At 35.4% G+C, this 22,255-nt stretch overlaps 1 protein-coding gene across 3 annotated transcripts in view; it reads left to right on the forward strand.

Annotated features, from left to right (window-relative positions):
- The window catches only part of SLC7A2 (solute carrier family 7 member 2), a 53,643-nt gene that overhangs the window by 20,040 nt on the left and 11,348 nt on the right, over window positions 1-22,255 (forward strand). For all 3 annotated transcript variants that reach the window (XM_058192510.1, XM_058192511.1, XM_058192508.1), the window contains 5 exons: window positions 13,008-13,395; window positions 15,027-15,182; window positions 16,000-16,165; window positions 18,072-18,208; window positions 18,623-18,845. In XM_058192510.1, coding sequence (XP_058048493.1) covers window positions 13,023-13,395; window positions 15,027-15,182; window positions 16,000-16,165; window positions 18,072-18,208; window positions 18,623-18,845 — 1,055 coding nt within the window. In that variant the 5' untranslated portion in view covers window positions 13,008-13,022. The remainder of the gene's footprint in view (window positions 1-13,007; window positions 13,396-15,026; window positions 15,183-15,999; window positions 16,166-18,071; window positions 18,209-18,622; window positions 18,846-22,255) is intronic.

The following is a 22,255-nucleotide window of genomic DNA, read 5'->3' on the forward strand; positions in this document are numbered from 1 at the left end:
AACACAATTCACAGAAATTCTTGGATACGTTTTTTCTGAACCAACTTGTACTCAAAAAAGATGATCACTGGCTTAAAAACTGTACGCACATACAGCTGGAGTTACATAACATGCAAATAATAGGAAACCAGAGCAAAGTGACCCTGTGTATTTATTCTGATAATTATTATGATGTAATGTAGTCTTATCTCCTAGTCTGGTACCATTCCAATTTTTTTTTAATGCTGCAAATCCCCATAACTAAAGAATACCTGCTTGTGAAAGGTAGATGTTGTTGCTAGAAATTACTATCTTAGATCATACAAAGTTGGTTTGTCTCTCTTGGTGTAACAAGTGTGATTATTTTTGTACCTTCTGAGTCTCTTGATGAATCTGTAATCACTTATGAGCAGAAGGGTTTGCATTTCTGGAGTCATGCAAAGCATTTTAAAAGATACACAGTACTTTGCAAATATGCTTTTTCAAGCACCTCTTCTTGAACTGTTACAGTAAGTCCTGGAAGGGTTACACAGCTACTTTGGACACCATTTGCACTTGTATGCATGTCCAGACTCTTACTTTGCTGGCAGTTCCAAGGGAAGTCTTTATGCAGTCAGGCTTAGAGAAATGAGGAAAGCTTTCAGAGCAGCTATGGGAGCCTTCTAAGGAAGCAGCTGCCTTAAAACTTCGACTAAAACTTTTTTGCACATGCGGACATGTTTTGCAAGTCTCCACCACAGAATTTTTTGTCTTCTTTCTTCTATTATGTTCTTTCTTCCTGCAGTGAAGAATTCTTCTATCAATACTACCCATTCTTTATAATCTTCAGTTTAGCTAGAAATTGCTTGGAGGGATTTTCCATTTAGCCATGTCATTGTCCACATCAGAAGATACAAAAATATAGGCAGTACCTGCTCAAGTTATCAGTGTTTCTATGAATAACTTCTTGCCTCATCAGATGTTACTATTATTTAATTATTTCTAACTTAAAATAACCAAAGAAAGAGAGAGCTTGCTGAAAAACAAAGTGCCAGTGCCTTGAGATCTTTCAAAATTTCAGAATGCGTCACAATTCATAAAATGGTGAACAGTTGCAACCAATGCTTTCGTTTGTTTGTCTGTCTAGAAACAAAAAGGTAAAAGATAGCCTTGGGATAGTAAATAGCATTCTGGATGTCTGAAAGAATGACAGTCAGCAACCTTGTTAGATTTATTTATTTATTTATTTTGTATATGTATTATATGTAACAATATATATAAGTATCATACAAAAAGATTATATAGTATATAAAAATATATATGAGTAAATATTAGGAGGTATAAGCATATATATATATATATATATATATATATATATATATATATATATATATATATATATATATATATATATATATATATATATAGGTCTTTGGTTGTTCGGGTTTTCTCCGTGTAAAATTGGAAGTGTCTTGGCGACGTTTCGACGAAGTCTCATTCGTCATCTTCAGGCTTCAGCTTCGTGCTTCTGGGAGCAGTGTGTGATCGCAGCTGTTTCTTCCTTTTAACTGCTAGTGGGGGTTTGAACTGATTGGGTGGGAGTTTGGCTGTGCTCTGATTGGATGGGGTTTTTTTTGTGCTCTGATTGGCTGGGGGTGTGTCCTGTTTGGGTGGGGGCTTGGTTGTGCTCAGTTTAGTCTGTGTTGCAGATGGATTTGAGCTGGTGAGCTGCATAGCTGTTGTTTGGCTTTGTGGTCGTGCTACATCTTTATAGTGGGTGTCAGTCTGCTGCATGTATGGATTGGAGGGGTTTGAAATGGCTAATGTTGCAGCTGCGGTCTGGCTTCTGGTCCTTGGTCGTGCTTCATGATCAGTGTGGGTTTGGGTCTGCTTTCTGGGTGGATGTGCGGTGGTGACATCCTGTGTGGACCTCGTGAGTGTGGGTCTGGTGTCATTCCTCATGTTAGGGACTCGTTTGTCAATAAGGGCAGGTTTCCAAATGGCTGGTAGGCGGGAGGTATCATCTCGTTTGTTCATGCTGTGTGGGCGTTTTTCTATCTCAATGGCTTCTCTGATTATTCTGTTGTTAAAGTGTTCAGTTTTGGCGATAGTTCTGGTCTTTTTAAAGTCAATATCATGTCCTGTGACTTTAAAGTGTTGGACCAGGGAAGAAGTTGGTTCCTCTTTTTTGACTGAGTTCTTGTGTTCTTCAATGCGTGCACTTATTCTTCTGTTGGTTTGTCTAATATATGTGGAGGGGCAGGCGGTGCATATATTGGACAAACCAACAGAAGAATAAGTGCACAAACAGCTGTGATCACACACTGCTCCCAGAAGCACGAAGCTGAAGCCTGAAGATGACGAATGAGACTTCGTCGAAACGTCGCCAAGACACTTCCAATTTTACACGGGAGAAAACCCGAACAGCCAAAGACCTACATATATACATATATATATATATATATATATGTGTGTGTATATATATATATATATATATATATGTGTATGTATGTATATATATATATATATATATATATATATATATATATATATATATATATATATATATATATATATATATATATATATACATATATACATATATATATGAAAAAGAAAAACAATAGGACAGGAATGGTAGGCACATTTGTGCTCTTATGCACGCCCCTTATGGTCCTCTTAGGAATGGGGTGAGGTCAATATTAGAAAGTTTTTGGTTAAAGCTTTTGGGATTATGGGAAGAGACCACAGAGTCAGGTAAAGTGTTCCAAGCACTGATGATTCTGTTACAGAAGTCATATTTTCTGCAATCTAGATTAAAGCGGTTAACATTAAGTTTAAATGTATTGGTTGCTCTTGTATTATTGCAATTAAAGCTGAAATAGTCTTTAACAGGAAGGACATTACAATAGATGATTCTATGAGTTAAACTTAGGTCTTGTTGAAAACTAGAAAAAGATTGCTTCCTAAAAATGGGCTGGCCTCATATCATCCAATGAAAATGAGTCCATGAGGAATCAGGAAAGATTAAAGATTTTTTAAAAACAGAATTAACAATTAAAAATTTGAAATGTACTATATTGTGGTGGCTACCAGCTTGGCTGATTTCAGAAAAGGATTGGAATGATACATGGAAGTAATGGGGATCAGTGCCTTTTAGCCTTGGCAGTTTGACTGGCTCTGAAGGCCATTCCTGGAAGACTAGTGACAATCCTTGTGTAGTTGGTTGACCATTATAAGAACAGACTGTAAGACTAAATGGTCCAGGGATCATATGCTTATGTGCTTACCATTGCAATTATGTAAATAAGCCAATCCTTCCTCATGATTACTGTTTTGGGAGAGTTCTTGTGACATTTCCCCCAAATCCTTCTCAGTTGTATAATCTGTTGCCGTCCCTGGAGTTTATCAACAGTGTTACATTGCAAACATATGTTTAAAAATGGAAGTTTACAGAATTTCAGAGTTGTTGAGAGTTAGGTGGCATACTAGTTTAATATATCATCATCATCATCATCATCATTAAAATAGACTTGTCTATAAAAATTCTGTACTATAGATTTGACATTGGTTCAAATGATCCAGCATGTTTGCTTTCAGTTCTAACTTCGGAGGCTAAAATTTCTATTTTTGCCCAAAACCCTAATAAATATCTCTTTATTAGCTGTCGAAATCAGTTAATACTTAATAAAATTCTGTACTATAGATTTGACATTGGTTCAAATGATCCAGCATGTTTGCTTTCAGTTCTAACTTCGGAGGCTAAAATTTCTATTTTTGCCCAAAACCCTAATAAATATCTCTTTATTAGCTGTCGAAATCAGTTAATACTTAATAAAATTCTGTACTATAGATTTGACATTGGTTCAAATGATCCAGCATGTTTGCTTTCAGTTCTAACTTCGGAGGCTAAAATTTCTATTTTGCCCAAAACCCTAATAAATATCTCTTTATTAGCTGTCGAAATCAGTTAATACTTAATAAAATTCTGTACTATAGATTTGACATTGGTTCAAATGATCCAGCATGTTTGCTTTCAGTTCTAACTTCGGAGGCTAAAATTTCTATTTTTGCCCAAAACCCTAATAAATATCTCTTTATTAGCTGTCGAAATCAGTTAATACTTAATAAAATTCTGTACTATAGATTTGACATTGGTTCAAATGATCCAGCATGTTTGCTTTCAGTTCTAACTTCGGAGGCTAAAATTTCTATTTTTGCCCAAAACCCTAATAAATATCTCTTTATTAGCTGTCGAAATCAGTTAATACTTAATAAAATTCTGTTGGTCTCAGTGGAGCTCAGACAGACCCAAACTAGCACAAATCATTGGTAGAATTGCCTTATACTAAGTGAAGGGTGGAAAAAGAATGAAAATAAAACTCTATTGGAGTGCTATGGAAATTCAGCTTGAAACTTCCATTATGGAAATGTTAAGAATTAGTTTTAGTATTAATATCACATCTTCCTTATCAGTCTCTACATAATGCAAATAAAAACAGTTATCTAGTGCAGGGGTCCCCAACCCTTGGCTGGTCAGCGGCATGCCAGAAACTGGTTGGCACAAACATGCGAAGCCCTTTCCATGGGATGTAGGCAGCGCACAAAATCATGCCCCCTCGGATTTGCAGAAAAACCTGTCTCCATGGAGCCCAAAAGATTGGGGACGCTGATCTAGTGTGACTCAAAAGGATGCCTTCTCTGTCACGGCACTTACCTTTGGAACAGCCTTAAGATCTGGATAGTTCAAACCCTGTTGGCCACCTGGGATGCCTTGAAGTTCTGGCTTTTCCCTCAGGCTTTGGGGCCAGGATATTAGTGAAGCCTAGTGTGTAGGTTTTGTTCAGTGCTGTGAGACATCATGAGGATCCTCGGTTATTTTGAATTGTGTATTGCTTTATGGCTTCTATATTACATAATTTTATGTGCATGTTTTGTTCGCTGCTCAGAGTTATTTGGTTAAGAATGGCAGACATATAAATAAGAATGAACAGTGAATTTCTGTACATACCTGCTTAATTAAATCCAGATGTATTCACAAGAAAATACCCAAGATTTCCCTGTAAGGTTACACTCATTAAGCAACTCTCTTCAATTAAAACATATAAGGATTAATTCCAGGTATGTCTGGATCCCTAGAAATGACAGAAGTTTTGTTTAAACTATGTTTTACATCATGTATGTGTAATATATGTAACACCTTCCTGCAAAAACTATATTCAAGATAACTCAGAACATAAATGTATTACAATAGAAGACATATAAAATAATAGAAGAATCCGTATTGAATGGAAAGCATGCTGGAATGAAATGCTATGCTACATTGGAAGCATGCTGGGATAAAAATGTGAACATAATTGTCCAAGGATTTAATCTTAATGGAGGGGCAAAAACAACAGATGCTATTTTGCTACTCCCAAGATAAACATGACTGCAATGGAACATTTTGATAGTGTATGTGCAGTGGTGAGTTTGCCTTGTGACCTGCAGTCGTTTAACAACTTTGTCCACTGGAAAGGCTGTTTACTTTGTACTTAAAAGTAAATACCTAGTTAATAGATCATTTGCTTAGGTAAACTTTAGAACTATTGAGGGGAAACCGTGTACTGAATTGCTCTATAAAGCTGTCATCCAACTCCATTTTCCTGAGAGTAAATTCACTGTGGTTAATGGGATTTACCTCTGAGTAGAATGCACAACTTAAAGTCATAGAACATAGAATCATAGGGCTGGAGGAGACCTTGGAGGTCTTCTAGTCCAACCCCCTGCTCAATATAAGGACATCTTATATTTTACAATATTTACTTGGAACTGTTGACCTGGGTTTTAGTTTAATGAATTTATAGCACTCAGATGACGATTTTGGGACTGTTCCTGAAAATTGTGGTGTTTCTTGTGACCTAGGTCTATATAAATAGTATTTATAGGTTGCTTATTTAAGTATCTCCATTCATCTCATTTATGTGTTTGTTTTTTCTTAAAAAAAGAGGAAATGGTTGAAATGGTTGTTTACTAGATGTAAACAAAATAGGTAAAATTATACTGACCATAAAAGATATTGGATTAGGAATGGGAAGAGAAGCAATTTTCCAGATTATCTGCATTAGGGTTAAGCAGGGTCTGTTTAGTTCTGGGTGAGAGAGCATGAGGAAATGCCCAGTTGTAGGTCAGAAGTTGGAGCAGCTTTCTGGAAGAGCACTCTGAAAGAAGACAGCCTTAAGTAACATGTATATTATTGGCAAGCAAATTATATAGACGTGTTCATGCATCAATCAGAAGTCAAGATCTGTATGGAATATTTACTCTTATATGCTACAATAAAACTTTCCCTTGATCTGATGACCTTCAGAGGAGTTGGCCTCGATTCTCATGTTCTCAGTCAGTATGACTGTTGGCTACTAGGGTTCCTTTACAAAATCTTAGTACCAAAACAGAAAGAGGCCTTCTGTTTCATCCTTATCTTGCATCATTGTACTTATTTATTACATGGTAGTTCTTGGGTGGTCATTTCAATTGCTTGTTCAAATCTCCTGAGAATCCTCATACAATTTGTAATGATGTCTTAAGGATTTCTACTAGTGTTAAAACCATAGCCTTACTGAAAGGACCAAGCTGGTTTTGTTTGTTCTGGAAATTGCTACGCCATGTTAACCTGGTTCGGATTGAATGGAAGACCACTGGGAATGGCTTCCTTTAGGAAGTTGAGGGAAAATGTACAAAACAGTGATGGGAAACCACTTCAGCATTTCTTGGCAGTGCTTCAGCATTGCTGCCAAGAAAACTACAAAATGTGTTCATAAAGTCTTCAGGAACTGAGCTTGACTTCTAAGGTAGCATTGTTCATATGTCGTGGAACTACAACTATAATTAGCTATAATATCTGTATTATGTGTGAGAATTTAAGGCTGATTTTGTGTTCCTATAATTGCACGTAGGTATAGCCGCATACCTACACTGCAGAAGGATTATTGGGTAAGTATAGGTTGCAGATGGTTGCAGATTTATCAACTGTGCGTTGTTTCGAGATGGATATCCTACGTGTTGATTAGTTGATCTTCCTGTCCTGTGCTTGCTGTTTGAGCGCCCCCTAGCCAGAACATTACATTACATTTGCAGAAATATAAGTGTAAGTAAATATAAGTGGCAGACATATGGAACACTTGGACAACCATTCCTGATTGAGAGATGCATACCTCTCCTGATGTGTAGTGCCGGAGAAATCTGCTCAACTCTTTCTTATTCTGTTTCATTGAAATAATCGGGGTTGTGGCTTTGTTTAGCATGGAAGATTATCTTTTCCCACTAACTTGACCCTTACTGCTTTCCATGATTAAGGCATACCTCATCAGAACTAAGCAGGATCTGATGGCAGGCACATAATGCAGCAACTTTTAGGATGCTAAAAACTGATTAGTGACTAGGAAAAAAAGTCCCTTCTTTTCTTGACCACATATAAGGGAATACATACCTACCATTTATACATTTAGCATGGCATCAATATTTCAGAAATACTTCTTCCAAAATATTTTGAGTGGAGAGTCATCATCATTCCACAACATTGTCTCCATGGATAACAATGATCAGTGACAATCTTACTATCTCAGTTGCCTCTATTAACAGATTTGCTGCTTATAGCAAAATCCTTTGCCTCTTTCTTTGTGACCTCACATAGCAATAGAGTAATGGATTAGCTTCCTTTTTCTGCAAATAACCATTTTCTTACTCATTTAGAAGTGAAATAGCTTTAGCAAACTGTATGGGAAGATCTCATCCGGCCAGTTGGCCTGAAGATCTCCATCTTTAAATTAGCAATAGATAGAATATATTTATTACAGTCATACCTGTACTGTAAAAATGCCAGTTATCCAAATCCATAGTAAAAAGGAACAGCTCTCAAATTTTAAAGGGATATCAAGTTAACAATGGGTAAGAGTAAGCAGATACGGCTCCCAAATAAAAATGTAATTAATTTAGAAATGTAATTTATGAAAATAGACTACTACAGAAAAAGCCAAGATCTATTTACATGTCTGTTTAAGTGACAAGGTTTTCCCTGACAGTTTGAGGTCCTCATTATTTGTTTGATAGTTTTTGAATCCTAAAGTTGTTGACATTTTTCTTACTACTAGCATGGTGGTTCACAGGGGATAGTGTCTTAGCATTGCATTGCTCCCCATGAGAAATTTATCTTCATGGTTTGGCACAACTGAGAATATATATAAACCATTTTTTTGGTCATAATCCTAGGCTGGACTGACTTTTGTAATGTTTATAAAATTAACAGTTCTGTCAATTATTATGTTAATCAATATTAGACATGCAAAATTATTAGTCCGTTATTTGTGCACGTATATTTAACAGATGTCCAGCTAGCTTTTTAAACAGGAAAAGAAGCTGGTGTGGTTTCTTAAATGGTATAAATGAATACCATAACTTTTTTTATTTGTTTGCCAAAAAGGTGGGTAAACGCTGTATTATCCAATCACCTGTAGCTGATTTTTCTCCACCCCCTGAAAGCAAGCAGCTTCAGACAGCCTAACCTTTCAATTTTTTAAAAAGGCAGTTGTCTAAGTAAAATCTTCCTGCAGCCCGCATCTTCCTTACTCTCTGTGCCTGAGAAATATAGAACTTGAATATTATTGTTAGGTAAGTAAAGGCTGGACTCAAAATAAATCTATATTGAAATAAAATACTTTGCTGGAGGTTCTCTTCCATTCACCCACTGAATGTGGAATGCTGGCCCCGTTAACAAATCTGTTTTTTCTTTAAAATGACATTTTCTTATTAATGTAGATTAGAAATTTAACATATAGCATGTTAATATTCTAGTACTTTAATAATGTAAACATTCAAAAGAAGCAAAAATTAATGTTTTAATCCTGGAAGTTAAAATTTTCTCTAAATCTGCTGCTTATTCAAAGATACTATTGGAATAGTTTAAAAGTTCTGTGAAGTTTTTTTAATGCTACTTTCAATATTTTGTAAAGGAACATTTTAAGTTCATGTTACTGAGAGACTGACGTGATGGAGACTGTATTTCCAAGAACATTTACTTGGAAATATGCTTTGGTAACCTCTGAAACTAACTGGAGAGAATTTCTTTTTACAATTACACAATAGATATTTTATAGTAGCACTTAGTAAGGTCGATAAATGTGTTATAATGTACAAACAATTTTGTAAATATTAAAAGTCAATAGCTTAATAAATGAGCTTTGTGAGTAAATTATTCAGACTAGCTTTTCTCCTACAACTTAAAATTGGGATTGGTGAGGTTGAAAGGTGTAGGAAAGGAGAATGCTTAGAACTTTTTTTTTAAAGATAACAGATTGATGGATTATGGGAAGGAGAGAGTTGTTTACTAACCATACACATTTTATAGTAACACCCTTGATTCATAGGGCCATAAAATGGTCACATTATCATAACTTCCTTCCCTTGCAAAGAGTTATATATAGAATTATGAGAGTGTTTGCACTTATATTTTACAATTCATGTTTCCTTCCTTACTGCAGGATTGTGGGATCCTTTGGGATAGATAATGGAAGGGTGAGAATGTGTCCCAGTAAGAGAGATTGAGAAATTGATGCTACAGATTATAGTTTAAAGTATTATTTTGGATGCTAAAAAATCCTTGCTACAAATGTTATTTTTGAGAAGTATTTACTTATTTTTTACATGTTTGGGAGTTCCATGCTAGGGAGAAAGAAGAAACAGTAGCTAAGCATTTTAAGGGCCTGGACTAGAAAGATGGAAATCTGAGTTCTGATCCAGATTTAGGCATGGAAGCCCACTTTGGGCTACTCAGTCTGTCTCATTCTCAGGGAAAAGACAGTGGCAAACTACTTTGGAAAATGTTGCCCAGCAAACTTTATGGACTAATTGCCAGGAGTCAATAGTGACTCAAAGTTCCCTTCTAATTTTAGCTTGTTGTGATAACTGTGTAATTATATAATAGCTAAGTGCGATAACATTTATTTTAATCATACTTAGATGGTAAAATTGTAATATTAAGCTTTAATAAGCTACAACAGAGAAAGGAATACATAAGCGATACATTTTGTAGTAGAATCATAGTCTTTTCAGATTGTGATATGACTTTATCTCACTTATCCACCCAATTAAATGTATTCAAGTAGAGGAATCACCTGTTTTATAATCATAGAGAAATTGTATGTGATTTCTCAATCACACTGTGATAAAAGGAGGCTGGTGTGTGTGTGTGTGTGTGTGTGTGTGTGTATCAGAAAACATTTATGTGCAGCACTGCTTCAAAGGAGCAAGATCATGAAGACTCTCATGAAAGCAAGAATATGTTGACTTAATAGAGAATATTTTTCTTTGACCCCCATAATGAAAAAGAGCAGATTATTGTAACATTGTTGAGTATGGCTAATCAAAATGTTGGTAATGGTAGCTATAGTGTGATGCTTTAGCTTGGCCCATTTGTTTTTTTTTTTTTTTTTTTTTTATTCAAAAAGTTTTTATTAGTCAAAAAAGGTTTATACAAATACATATCAGGTATGGTAAATTTTCATTTTTCTTATCTAAAATAAGAATTTTACTCAAATTTTTTAACACATACAACAGCCATAAGGCAAGCAGGTGACACGAAGTAGCTAAGTTTGCAAATTTTAAATACGTAATAAAGAAGAGTCAAGAATAAACAGAATATCGTACAAAAGAGAATAAGGAAAACCAACACAATCCCAAATATCTTTATCACTTCCTAGTTTTGGATCTCAGAACTCTGGGTTCAGCCTGACCCAACTCCAGGGCCGCAACAGCGGCAGCCGCTTCAGCCCCATGATCTATAACCTCCCCTTCTTCAATTCCTGGGTCATCTGATTCCAGGAAGGCTTTGTGTTCCTCCACATAGGCCGTAGCCTCCGCAATTGTACTGATTTTTTCGTAATGCCCTCCCGGAAAATCATCAATCCCTCTGGCATCAGCCATCTGAAGCCCACTCCTTCTGGTACAATTTGCTTGACAAAAATAATATTTCTTTCTTTTTCACGTACCTGTCTGGGAATCTGCCTCAGAATGGCTATCTCCTGCCCCTGTAAATCAGTGCCCCACTCCTATGTTTTCTAAGAATTTCATCTCTCGTCTCTCTTCTCACAAATTTGACATGAACCTCTCTGGGAACTGCATGCGTGCGTGCATATTGAATTAACTCTATAAACTCGATCCACATCCCAATTCATGAAATCAACACCTCTCCCAAGAAATTCTCCCAACAATTTAGTCACAACATCTCTCAAGTCTTCTTGGTCCACTTCTTCCAAATTTTGAAACCTAAGGAAATAAGACATTTTATCCATCTGTAGTCCAAGCACAGCATTGCCTGTCGTCTCCTCTCTTTTCTGCACTGCCCGCATCTCACCCTCCAAACCTTCCACTTTCTGCTTGTTTTCTGCTGAAACTTGTTGAGTATCCTTTAAATCCTTTTGGATAGTCACAATTTCTGCTCTTATTTCATCCAATTTCTTGTCCATATTAGATAACTTTTCCAAAATTCTCTCCATCTCTCCAGCAGTTGGTCTCTGACCTTTTGCCATTAAGGAAAAAAATACAAAATCCTCAGGCAGGCACAGTATCCTTGTAATTTCCTCCGGATCCACCAGGGGGCACTCACAGGAGCAACGAGTCCAGAGTACAGTTAGTCAACCAGGAAGCCGAAGGGAAGTGATGTCATCAAAATTCTCATAGTGAAGGCGGAAGCTGGGCGCCACCACTGTTCCCCAGAAGGAGGGGCCTCAAACCTTCCCTCCTAAATTTCTCCATCACCTCTTCTCTCCAGAGCTCCACAAAACCGGTAATCTTCTTATTTTAAGTTCTCCTCTCTCCAGAATAACTCGTGCTCCTTCCAACCGCAGGGGAGAAAACCCCCGCACTCCGGAGCAGTCCACTCACGTTTACCGATATTCCTTCCTTCTCCTCCTCAATTCTTCTCCGTGCCCTGTTCACCACCAGGCTGCTGCAGTTATAAATCAATGCCCGGTGTCACGGGCACAGCGGCCAGGCGACGACCAAAATAATGGCCCGCGCCTGTGGCCTCCGAACCCCGCCGAGCCTAGGACGCGCCAGCATCGGTCCCCACAGTCCTGTATGTCGGCTGGGAGACCCCTGGCGAGCCGTCCGTGCGGCAGGTGTCCTTTTCGGAACACCTGGCCCCTGAGGGCCTCGGCGGCGGCCGGATTCGGGCGCTGGAGGCAGGAGAAGCCTTCCAGACGTCCGTTGCCGCTGGATACCGGAAGTCGTCTCCTAGCTTGGCCCATTTGAAAGACCTTGGCATTATAGATTATAAGTATTTCCTCTTTCCATACTAATTGAGAACGTTTTTGTTGATGAATTTCTCTTTGTCAATGACATATCTCCAAATGCAATTGCAAATAAAGCAGATCTTAAAGCCATTTTCCACACTGCTGCTTTTGGGGTGCATTTATAGATGCATACATGTAGGGGAGACTTGTTTGGATAGGTACAGTGGATTGCTGCTTATGAAAAGGTTATGAATTAGAAAAACCACAATAGGAGAGATTAGAATGAATGCTGATCTATCAGTTGTCTTCTTAAGCTTCAACATGTTAGTGTTATGAAGTACAATTAGTAAAATTTCATAATCATAATTTAAGTACATTTTCAGTGGTCTGAAAGTAAGTGAAAATAAGAATAATCCCTTAATTTTGTGCTATTTCTTAGTTATTGTGTATAAACTGTATTTTTTCTTAATTATATCAAACATTCGATTGAATGAGTCTTGGTTTAGCACACTTCGAACACAATGGATAAAATCTGTCTCTATGTTACATGGTTCTGTCCATAGTTGTACAGAACAGCAAAACCTTATTCACCATTTCAAACTTGTACAAAATGGGTCAAGTACTTTATGTAAAATCCTGTTTGGATTTAACAGAAATTTTAGTTTTACAGACACCCTTCTCCTCCATTAAGTCTGTTAGAGCAAGATTCACTGCATACAAATGGTTGTGGTATAATGAATCTGAAGATGATGTTTTGGGTTCTCTTCTCTTTTTCGTTTTTAGGCTTTTTCATCCAACATGACCGGTGGCCCAGCCTTGTCATTTGCTCGTTGCCTGCTGAGGAGAAAAATTGTCAACGGGGACAGTCTTGAAGATTCCAAGCTATGCCGCTGCTTATCAACTGTGGATCTTATTGCTTTAGGAGTGGGAAGCACCCTTGGTGCTGGTGTTTATGTCCTTGCTGGAGAAGTTGCAAAAGCAGATTCTGGACCTAGTATTGTACTTTCTTTCCTCATAGCTGCCCTAGCTTCTGTTATGGCTGGACTTTGTTATGCAGAATTCGGTGCTCGTGTCCCAAAGACTGGCTCAGCCTATCTGTACACATATGTAACTGTTGGTGAAATCTGGGCTTTTATCACTGGCTGGAATCTCATTTTGTCCTACGTTATAGGTATGTATGAAAGTTGTCAGGTTTATAAGGGAAGTCAACACAGCCTTTTGGCTTTGGATCCTGGCTGCTATTGACTATTTTCAGTAAACCTCTGCTGTTTCTTTCTGATGAGAGAGACAGAGAGAAGAAGAAGCAGAGACAGAGCTTCTAGACATGCTCTAAAATGCATTTGACCTTTCTCTGTCTGTTGGCAGTGGTGAAGATAGGACAGAATGCAGCAACCAGCAATATGAGAGGGGTTTTAACTCACTATGTATTAGGATGATGGCATAGAAATGATACGTGAACTAAGTAGAGAATACTTCAATCTCAAATATAGGTCTTAAATTCCAGTAGAACTTCTGGAAACCAAATACATTCAACAGGTCGAGTCTCTTAGTACATAGGTTTGAATATAGCACGTAAGTTTGACATATATGATTATTCAGGCACAATGTGAATCGACAAATTGTGGGTATGTAGGATTTAAAGTATAAAAGTAGCAGACTGTAAAATATACCACTGTTCGTTATTATTTGAAGCACAGCGTTCATGTATTACATGCCAGGCTGAAGAGGGAGTTGGGAAGCTTCTACAAAGAGCATGACACAAATCAGTACAATTGTGGAGCTTTGCAAACTGCTTGATATATTAATTTTTTTCTTGATCAGTATCCAATCGAGCATTAATTCATCAATCAGTTTTAATTACAGATTGCACGATTATTTAATTCAGTCAGTTACTGAAGCTATTTGATATTTTACATTAGTTATCTGATAATTCTTCTAATAAAATAATTCCACTGATAAAAAAGACCCTATCCTGTCTGAATTAACCGTACTTGCCCAATATTTGGTCAATAAATTGCGATATTTTAGGTAATACCTACTTATGTAACCCAATGTGAAATTTCAGAGAGGTGAAACAATGCTGTAAACTTACATCCCTTAGAGTGGGTTGTGCTTGTGTGTATATGCTAAAGATAAGCAGCCTATTTCAAGTTTAAACTGATTTTTTTTATCAGCAGCATTTGTTTTTACTTTCAAAGTCAAAGTTATGCTTTGACTTTAAAAAGGTTGCTTTGATATTCATCTGAATATATGTTATAAAGTAAGATTTCTTTTTAAAAAATGCAAGCAAGGACTATATTTATGCTCCTGTCTACTCCAAAGCAGCTTTTCCTAATGAAGTAAATTATTTCTATATATATTAGAGTGAATTACCTATAGGATGCATGTAGTCCTCATAGCCCCTGTGCTATTCACCAATGAAATTTGATAGTGTAATTTGGTCTCAATATTTGACAATGACAGAATTGCAGTATACTTCTAGAATTCATGATGTGTCCACATTGTTTGCAGAATTTTGAGTTTTAATTTATTTATTTAAATAAATTATGCAACCTTGGCCATATAAAAAATTGGGCATGTTTAAAATATGAACAATTTATTCTTATTGTTTATTTGATATCATTTTAGCATGATGGTTCAGGCATAAGACTGGAAAGATTTTTTTGAAATTAGTCTGATAACATAATTACAGAATGCCATACAACTTTAAAAGACCAGATGATCCTATGTAAATTGTACAGTACTTTTGTGCTATTTGCCATTGTGATCAAATAGACCACATTTTTGTTTTTTATCTCTAAGGTACTTCAAGTGTTGCAAGAGCATGGAGTGGAACCTTTGATGAACTTCTTGGAAAACAAATAGGTTATTTTTTTGGAACCTACTTCAGAATGAATTATTCCGGTTTAGCAGAATATCCAGATTTTTTTGCAGTCTGTCTAATATTACTTTTAGCAGGTAGAGTAATTTTAATGGTCATTTTTCTTTGTCAATAATCTTTGTTAAATGAAAAATGTGTTTTACAACATGTAATGCTAGATTTATACAAAGTTATAGTATACAAGTATATAGTATACAAGAATATCATTTGATTTAGGTATTTGCAGTCAAAACTTTACACCTGGATTATTCTTTTGAATTAAAAGTTACGTGGTTAATTTTGCTGTTAGTAGCACTTTTAGAGTAAGAGCTGTTTTAGGCCTTTTATTTGTCAATAACTGTTTGGGCTTTCTCCATATAATCACCAGAGGAATAAGAGTATACAGGCTCCTCAGTTAGTAACCACAATTAAGACTGGCAACTTGGTTGTTAAGCAAAGCGGTCACTAAGTAAAAGCACAGTTGTGTTTATGATCCTACTTCAGTTTTCCTTTGCTTTACAGATCTACAAAGTTCATAATGGAAAGATTGATCATAAAATAATTTTTTTCATCACCATCATAATTATGAATGATTATTAAACATGACAGTTGTTAAACAAGGTCTATTTGTATTCACTGCAGCTCAAAACTCACTGTTGACTACAGTGTGAATAATATATTATCTGCATCTGATGATATTAGTGGCCTACCTTCATATGTTTTCCACAGTTCTTCTGGCTCAGAGGTTAAGTGGTAGTATTACAGGAAGTAGACACTGTGCACATATAGGCCCAATAGAGGCTTGCATTGTGTAATGCATATAGATAGATACGTTATTGAATGTATGGTCAAGTATGATAACTATATTAGAAACATTAAGAAATCTTGCTTATGACTAAAACATCTCTTTTATAGGACTTTTATCATTTGGAGTAAAAGAATCTGCATGGGTAAATAAAGTCTTCACCGCTGTTAACATCTTGGTTCTGCTCTTTGTTATGATTTCTGGCTTTGTGAAAGGCAACATTATTAACTGGAAGAGATCTGAAGAATTTCTGATAAACTACACTGCAGAAATAAAGTAATATGGCTTTTTTGTTCTATATTCCCTTTCCTTCTCTCATCTTTTCTGTTCGGAGAGCATTTACACTAACCTAAGAATTAGAAATCTCTGTCCATATCCCAGATTAAGATCACATAGCCTCCCACCTGATACAGATGGCACACTGAAGACGGGGTGAAGGCTATCAAAATGCTATTTTTCATATTTTATGTCTGGTGATGGATATTGCAGGGAACAGGAATTGCCCATAAATTAGAAGTTATAGGTCAAGGAGTGGGCTATGATGCAATCCAATAACAGTATTTCTTCTTTGACCAGACTTTTGTTACAGTTGTTTCATCGGAACTTTTACAATGTTTTATAATACTTATAATGTTGTTTATGTAATATGAAAAGGGAAGATTTTACAGTGGTTACGTCTGTAGTGTAGGCAGCTCTATTCTGAGATGCATTTCCTGCCTCTAGGAGTTGCCTTTAGCTGCAAGTTCCTGTCTTGTAACTGGCTTGTTTTTGCAATACTTTGAGACTTTCTCACTCCTACACAGCACACATAACCACTGTAACAACTTTCTTTGGAAGGCAGTGGTTTTAGTCCTCTTTCTTTTCTAATCAGCCAGAGATGACATTCTTTTTTTGTTGATTTTTTAATTTGTTTCATACAAATTGGGAATCATAAAATAAAAGATAATAGTTCCTATCAAACTATAATAAGCAGTGGCTTCTAGCTGACTGAGGGTGATCTTGAAATACCAAGAAGGTTGAGATTTGGGTGGGAAACCATAAGGAAATCTCAGGGCTGAGGGATAGGTTGGAAAATTTAAAGTCTCAGAAGAAAGCAGTGAGAAATCATTTTCATATAATTGCCAAGAGATTACATTGACATGCCTGTGAAGTTACTGGGGTCATCCTTGAGCAAAGGAAGATTTTTAACAATAACAAAATTAGGTTGTTTTGTAGGCATAATTAAATGATTAAAATCATGTTACTTCCCTGTCCTAACTTAAAATTAAAGCAGAAATGTACATAATCCTTAATTTATTATTAGCTATTTAATTCAGAAATTTACCTGAAGTAAATGAAACTGTGGTTTGGTGCTTTGCTTCTGATTTAATGATTGGGATTCCTCTCAAAAAAATAAGAGGCAGGGAAATGTATTGTATTTCCATTTTCTTCACACAGCAAATTTTTGACTAAAGTTACCACCATATTAACCTGGATATGGGAAGTACCCAGGACTGTCGATCAGGCAGAAAATGGGACCAGGTTTGATCAGTCACCTTAGATCTTCCGCCTTTACTCAGGGAAGATACAAGCATCAGTAGTCTCTATTTTTTGTTACCTTATCACTAAAACTGGGAAGAAGTCTGTGGATTATAATACATTCTAAGCTTTGTAGTGTGAATTTTTTTAATAAGTCTTAAAATCAAAGCTGTAATGGAAAATCTGCCACAGATCTGCCATCCCTTTTATGACAGTAATGTGTGGCCATCCATCTAGGTAGGAATGGTGAAAACTTGCAGGATTATAGAAAAAAACATTATTTTGGTGCGCATTGATATTTAGGAGAAATCTCTGGTGCTTTATCAGCGAAGTAAAATAAGAAAACATAAGCAACTATCAGTAAATAATTTGAGTGACAAAATAAGACTTCTTAAATTGTTCATTACATGTATAAAGCAGAGTAGTTGTAAGTAGTATAATGTGTTCTACTTCATACATTTCATTTCTATTGTGAGTCTTTGTCAGTAAAGAAGATCTGTAAAGAAGGCAGGAAACTAATGATATTGCTGGACTAAAACCACCAATCTATATAGTGCCACAACTATGGAAAGATAATTACATTCTACATTGCTTTAGGATTGTTTGATAACTACAGTAACTGATAAATATCTAAAATGTTCTAAATTGTTAATTGTATATTTAGAAATCTATCATCCTTGGAGAATGTGACAAGTATATTTGGAGCTGGTGGCTTCATGCCATATGGCTTTACCGGAACACTAGCTGGCGCTGCAACCTGCTTTTATGCCTTCATAGGATTTGATTGCATTGCAACTACTGGTAAGCTTTTAAAATTGTGATGTTTTAATATAAATTGTTAGATAGATTTTATCACTACATTTTATCACTACAACAGCCTTTGTTTGTGGTTGTCCTGAGAGAGATTGACTGTCCCAAAATCAGCCAGTGAGTTTAGAGAGTAGAGATGACCACAGTGGGTCTTCTGAATAAACATGTTTGAATTATGTGCTCTAAATCAAATACATAAGCACATTGCCATGCTAAATTTAACCAAGAATATTTTTAGCCATTGCAACTAGATATAAGTTTTCCAATAGATTTAGATAATTGTTCTTGTCCTGGATACACATTCTAGATGTTTCTTTCTTATTGGCCTTTCGTCATCTGAATACTGTATCCCAATATCTTCCATAGTTCATGTTCACTGTAGTTGCATTTATTTTCTCCTCGTAGGGGAAGAAGTCAGGAATCCTCAGAGGGCCATTCCTATTGGAATTGTATCATCTCTACTTGTCTGCTTTCTGGCCTATTTTGGAGTTTCAGCTGCTTTGACTCTTATGATGCCATACTACTTACTTGATGAGAAAAGTCCCCTCCCTGTAGCATTTGAGTATGTTGAATGGGGCCCAGCGAAATACCTTGTAGCAGTGGGATCTCTGTGTGCTTTATCAACAAGGTAAAATAAGGAAAAATAAGCAATTGTCAGTAAATAATTTAAGTGACAAAATAAGACTTCTTAAATTGTTCATTACATCCATAAAGCAGAGTAGTTGTAAATAGCACAATGTGTTCTACTTCAAATCCTGCTGTTTAACTTAAGTTTTTTAATCTGCGTGCTACTTAGTATGAGAAGTCAATGAATGGACTATTTAATTATTTAGCCAATCACAGTCTGATGAATATAGTCTTAAGAATTATACTGGATTTATACAAAGTAATCATGGTGGATAATATCAATACATTAAGGTCTTTTGTTCAGCCCCATTTTTTAAAATAACACGTTTAAAAGATCTTCTAAAAAGTGCAGCAAAAACAGGAGTCCAATTTTTTTCAGAATTATTCAATTGAAATTCCTAAAATATTTGCTTTTAAGTGTATGCTTGCATCAGATTTGAATGTCTGAAACTGTTTTCTAGCTTCATTGCCTGCTAATATAGTTTGTCCTGAATGAAACATAAGGGTCAAAGAAAGCCAATAATTCTACAGCTTATTGAAGCCAGTCTTCCTGTTTTAGTTTAAAGTAAATGTGGTTTCAGTTGATATCACATAAAAATCTGAATTTGTTTCGGAGGATTATTTCCCCCATAAAAGAGACATCCGTTTTTCTATCCCATTACTAATTACTGCCACATATACTTTACTTTGGAATTTTTCTGAAGCAAGTTTGGTGGTAGAATTGTATATATTTTTTTCAAATCTTTTGTAGCCTCCTTGCCTGTTACTTTTTAATCTGGCAAAACACAACAAATGAAAACAATAATTTTTTTCAGATGTTATTGAAAGATAGGAAATCTGATAGGTTAAAGAGACAATTCTGCAGTGAAATACCAGAAATACACATCTTGGCTAGTTTTTAACTTGGATAAATGCAGTGACATCTACACTCACCACTATAGATTCACCAAACTTTTATTCTGCTTTGAAACATTTTTTTTTTAAAAAACAATGATTTTCCGTAACATTGAAGAAAAAACATTCACCACAGCAATACTTTAAATAATCATATGATATGTGTAAATTTCAATTTCAGCATTTTGGTTAAAATAAGCAATATTGAGCTGGCTTTCTAATGCTTAGAACATATATCCCTGTTTGCAAATAATGCTGAGGCTATTAGCCAATATATTTTAAATTGGCATATGATGTCAATAGGTATAAGCAATCTCTTTCGCATGCTAATATTAATCAAGTCATCCATTCTAATGTAGACAAGATATTCCTAATATATGAACCATAATTGGAAGATTAGAACTTGTACTAATGTTATGATATGGTCTCCATTTCTATTGCTTTGATTGTTCTAATTATAGTGTTTCATTTATTTATTAATATTAAACTATATTGTCCTTATAACCAGATTTTAATTGCAACAACCTTGTAAATTCTGATTAATCGACACAAATATTGTAGAATTCCATTGTACAGCTTAGAAATGAGAGAATGGAGGCATGTAAGTTTGTGTCATAATAGTCTTAATCATAGTTATTTTACAATTGTTTTATTATTTGGTTCACAAACCACAGTAGTCTTGTTACTTTATTCCATTATGTGGTATATATAGTACATAGACTATTCATTTCTTTTAAAATAATGTAGATGTTTTATAGTCACAGAAAAAGATGCAGAACTCTTTTCTTAATTATGCACTATTATCATATAAGCCATAATAAGGGGAAATATACATTAAGTGGAAATGCATAAAGTTTGCTATTGGTAGGATTACTCTTTATCTAAGGTAATGTATTACACCATTCTATTTAAAAAGAATGGCATGCCATTTCAAATTATTTATAGATAATTTGTTATTGATATTTGATAAGGACTTAATTATTGCAGGGATATTTGTTGCTTGTTTTTAATTCTGCTGCCTGATGCAATTGTTCAAGATGTGGTGATGCTTAATTATATTATGCCAAGATACATTTTACTGGTACATTGCTGTGGAAAAACTACAGTGAAGATACAAGCTACCTGAGTAATTAAAATAAACTCTTTATTTTAAGGAAAAATTGGAAAAGTGGGTCTATTGAAAATGAAAGTTGGTTAAAGCCAAGTCTTTGTAATGTAAATTATCTAAATTTGATTCAACAATCGTTTGACAGATCAGTGTAAATTCTTATTTTGTCCTTGCACTCGAAGATCTGCTAAATTGGATCCATGAAATTAAAGTTTTATATAGTTATCAGTGTTTTATTACAAACATTATAGTTGTGGAACCAATCGTAGTCCCTAAACATTACAGATATTATTCAACTTCGGAGAGTTATCAAGATTTTTCTTCTCAATTTAAAAATATACCTGTGGGAAATACCTCATGTATCATACAGCATCTTTACAATAATTAATTGGGCTAATCTTATTTTTTTTCCTTTTTAAAACTTTTTATCATATCACAAGTCTGATTGATATGACTTACTTTGTGTAGACTGGGGAGACAATAATTTGGGTTTGGTGATTGGCACTGTTAGCTTGGTGATCTCTGAGCTTGGTGGTTTTCCTGCAGAAGTTTCATTACCAAACTAGGTAATATCATCAGAGCACTGATGATGTTACCTAGTTTGGCAATGAAATGTCTATAAGGAAACCAAGCTCAGAGAGCACCAAGGACCCCACAAGTTAATCCTAAACTATAAATGCAGGTAGTCCTAAACTAGCAGCAGTTCAATTAGTGACCATTCAAAGTTACAACACTGAAAATAGTGACTGATGACCATTTTTCCTACTTACGACCATTGAAGCATCCCATGGTCACGTGATCAAACTTCAGGCGCTTGGCAACTGCTTCATATTTATGATGGTTGTGGTGTTCCAGGATCATATGATTGCCTTTAGTAACCTTCTGACAGGCAAAATCAATGGGGAAGCCAGATTCATTTAACAACCGTGTTACTAATTTAACAACTGTAGTGATTTGCTTAACAATTGCGGCAAGAAAGATTGTAAAATGGGGCAAAACTCGCTTAACAGATGTCTCATTTAGCAATAGGAATTTTGGGCTCAGTTGTGGTCATAAGTCGAGGATTACATGTATTCTCTTCTATCGGTACTGTTAGGTGGGATTTTATTTTGAAATAAATTTTATTCATAGGCTAGAATTATATAAGGCACAATATACTGTAGTAGATATTATGTATACTATAATAACAATAATGATTTATTTGATTTAGGCATTACCTGATTCCAGAATGAAACAAAATTGAATACAATATGAATAAAGAAAAAAAAAGAAATAAAATCAAGTATGAATGGATAATATTGTGATGCTGTTTAAGAGAATGTTATTATTGCACTACTCCAGAGATTGAGGACAATTGGTTATGATCTACATTATATAATCTGTATGATGAATGATATTGGAATGAATTA

This window comes from Ahaetulla prasina, chromosome 8, assembly GCF_028640845.1.
Source record: "Ahaetulla prasina isolate Xishuangbanna chromosome 8, ASM2864084v1, whole genome shotgun sequence".
Lineage (NCBI taxonomy): Eukaryota > Metazoa > Chordata > Lepidosauria > Squamata > Colubridae > Ahaetulla > Ahaetulla prasina.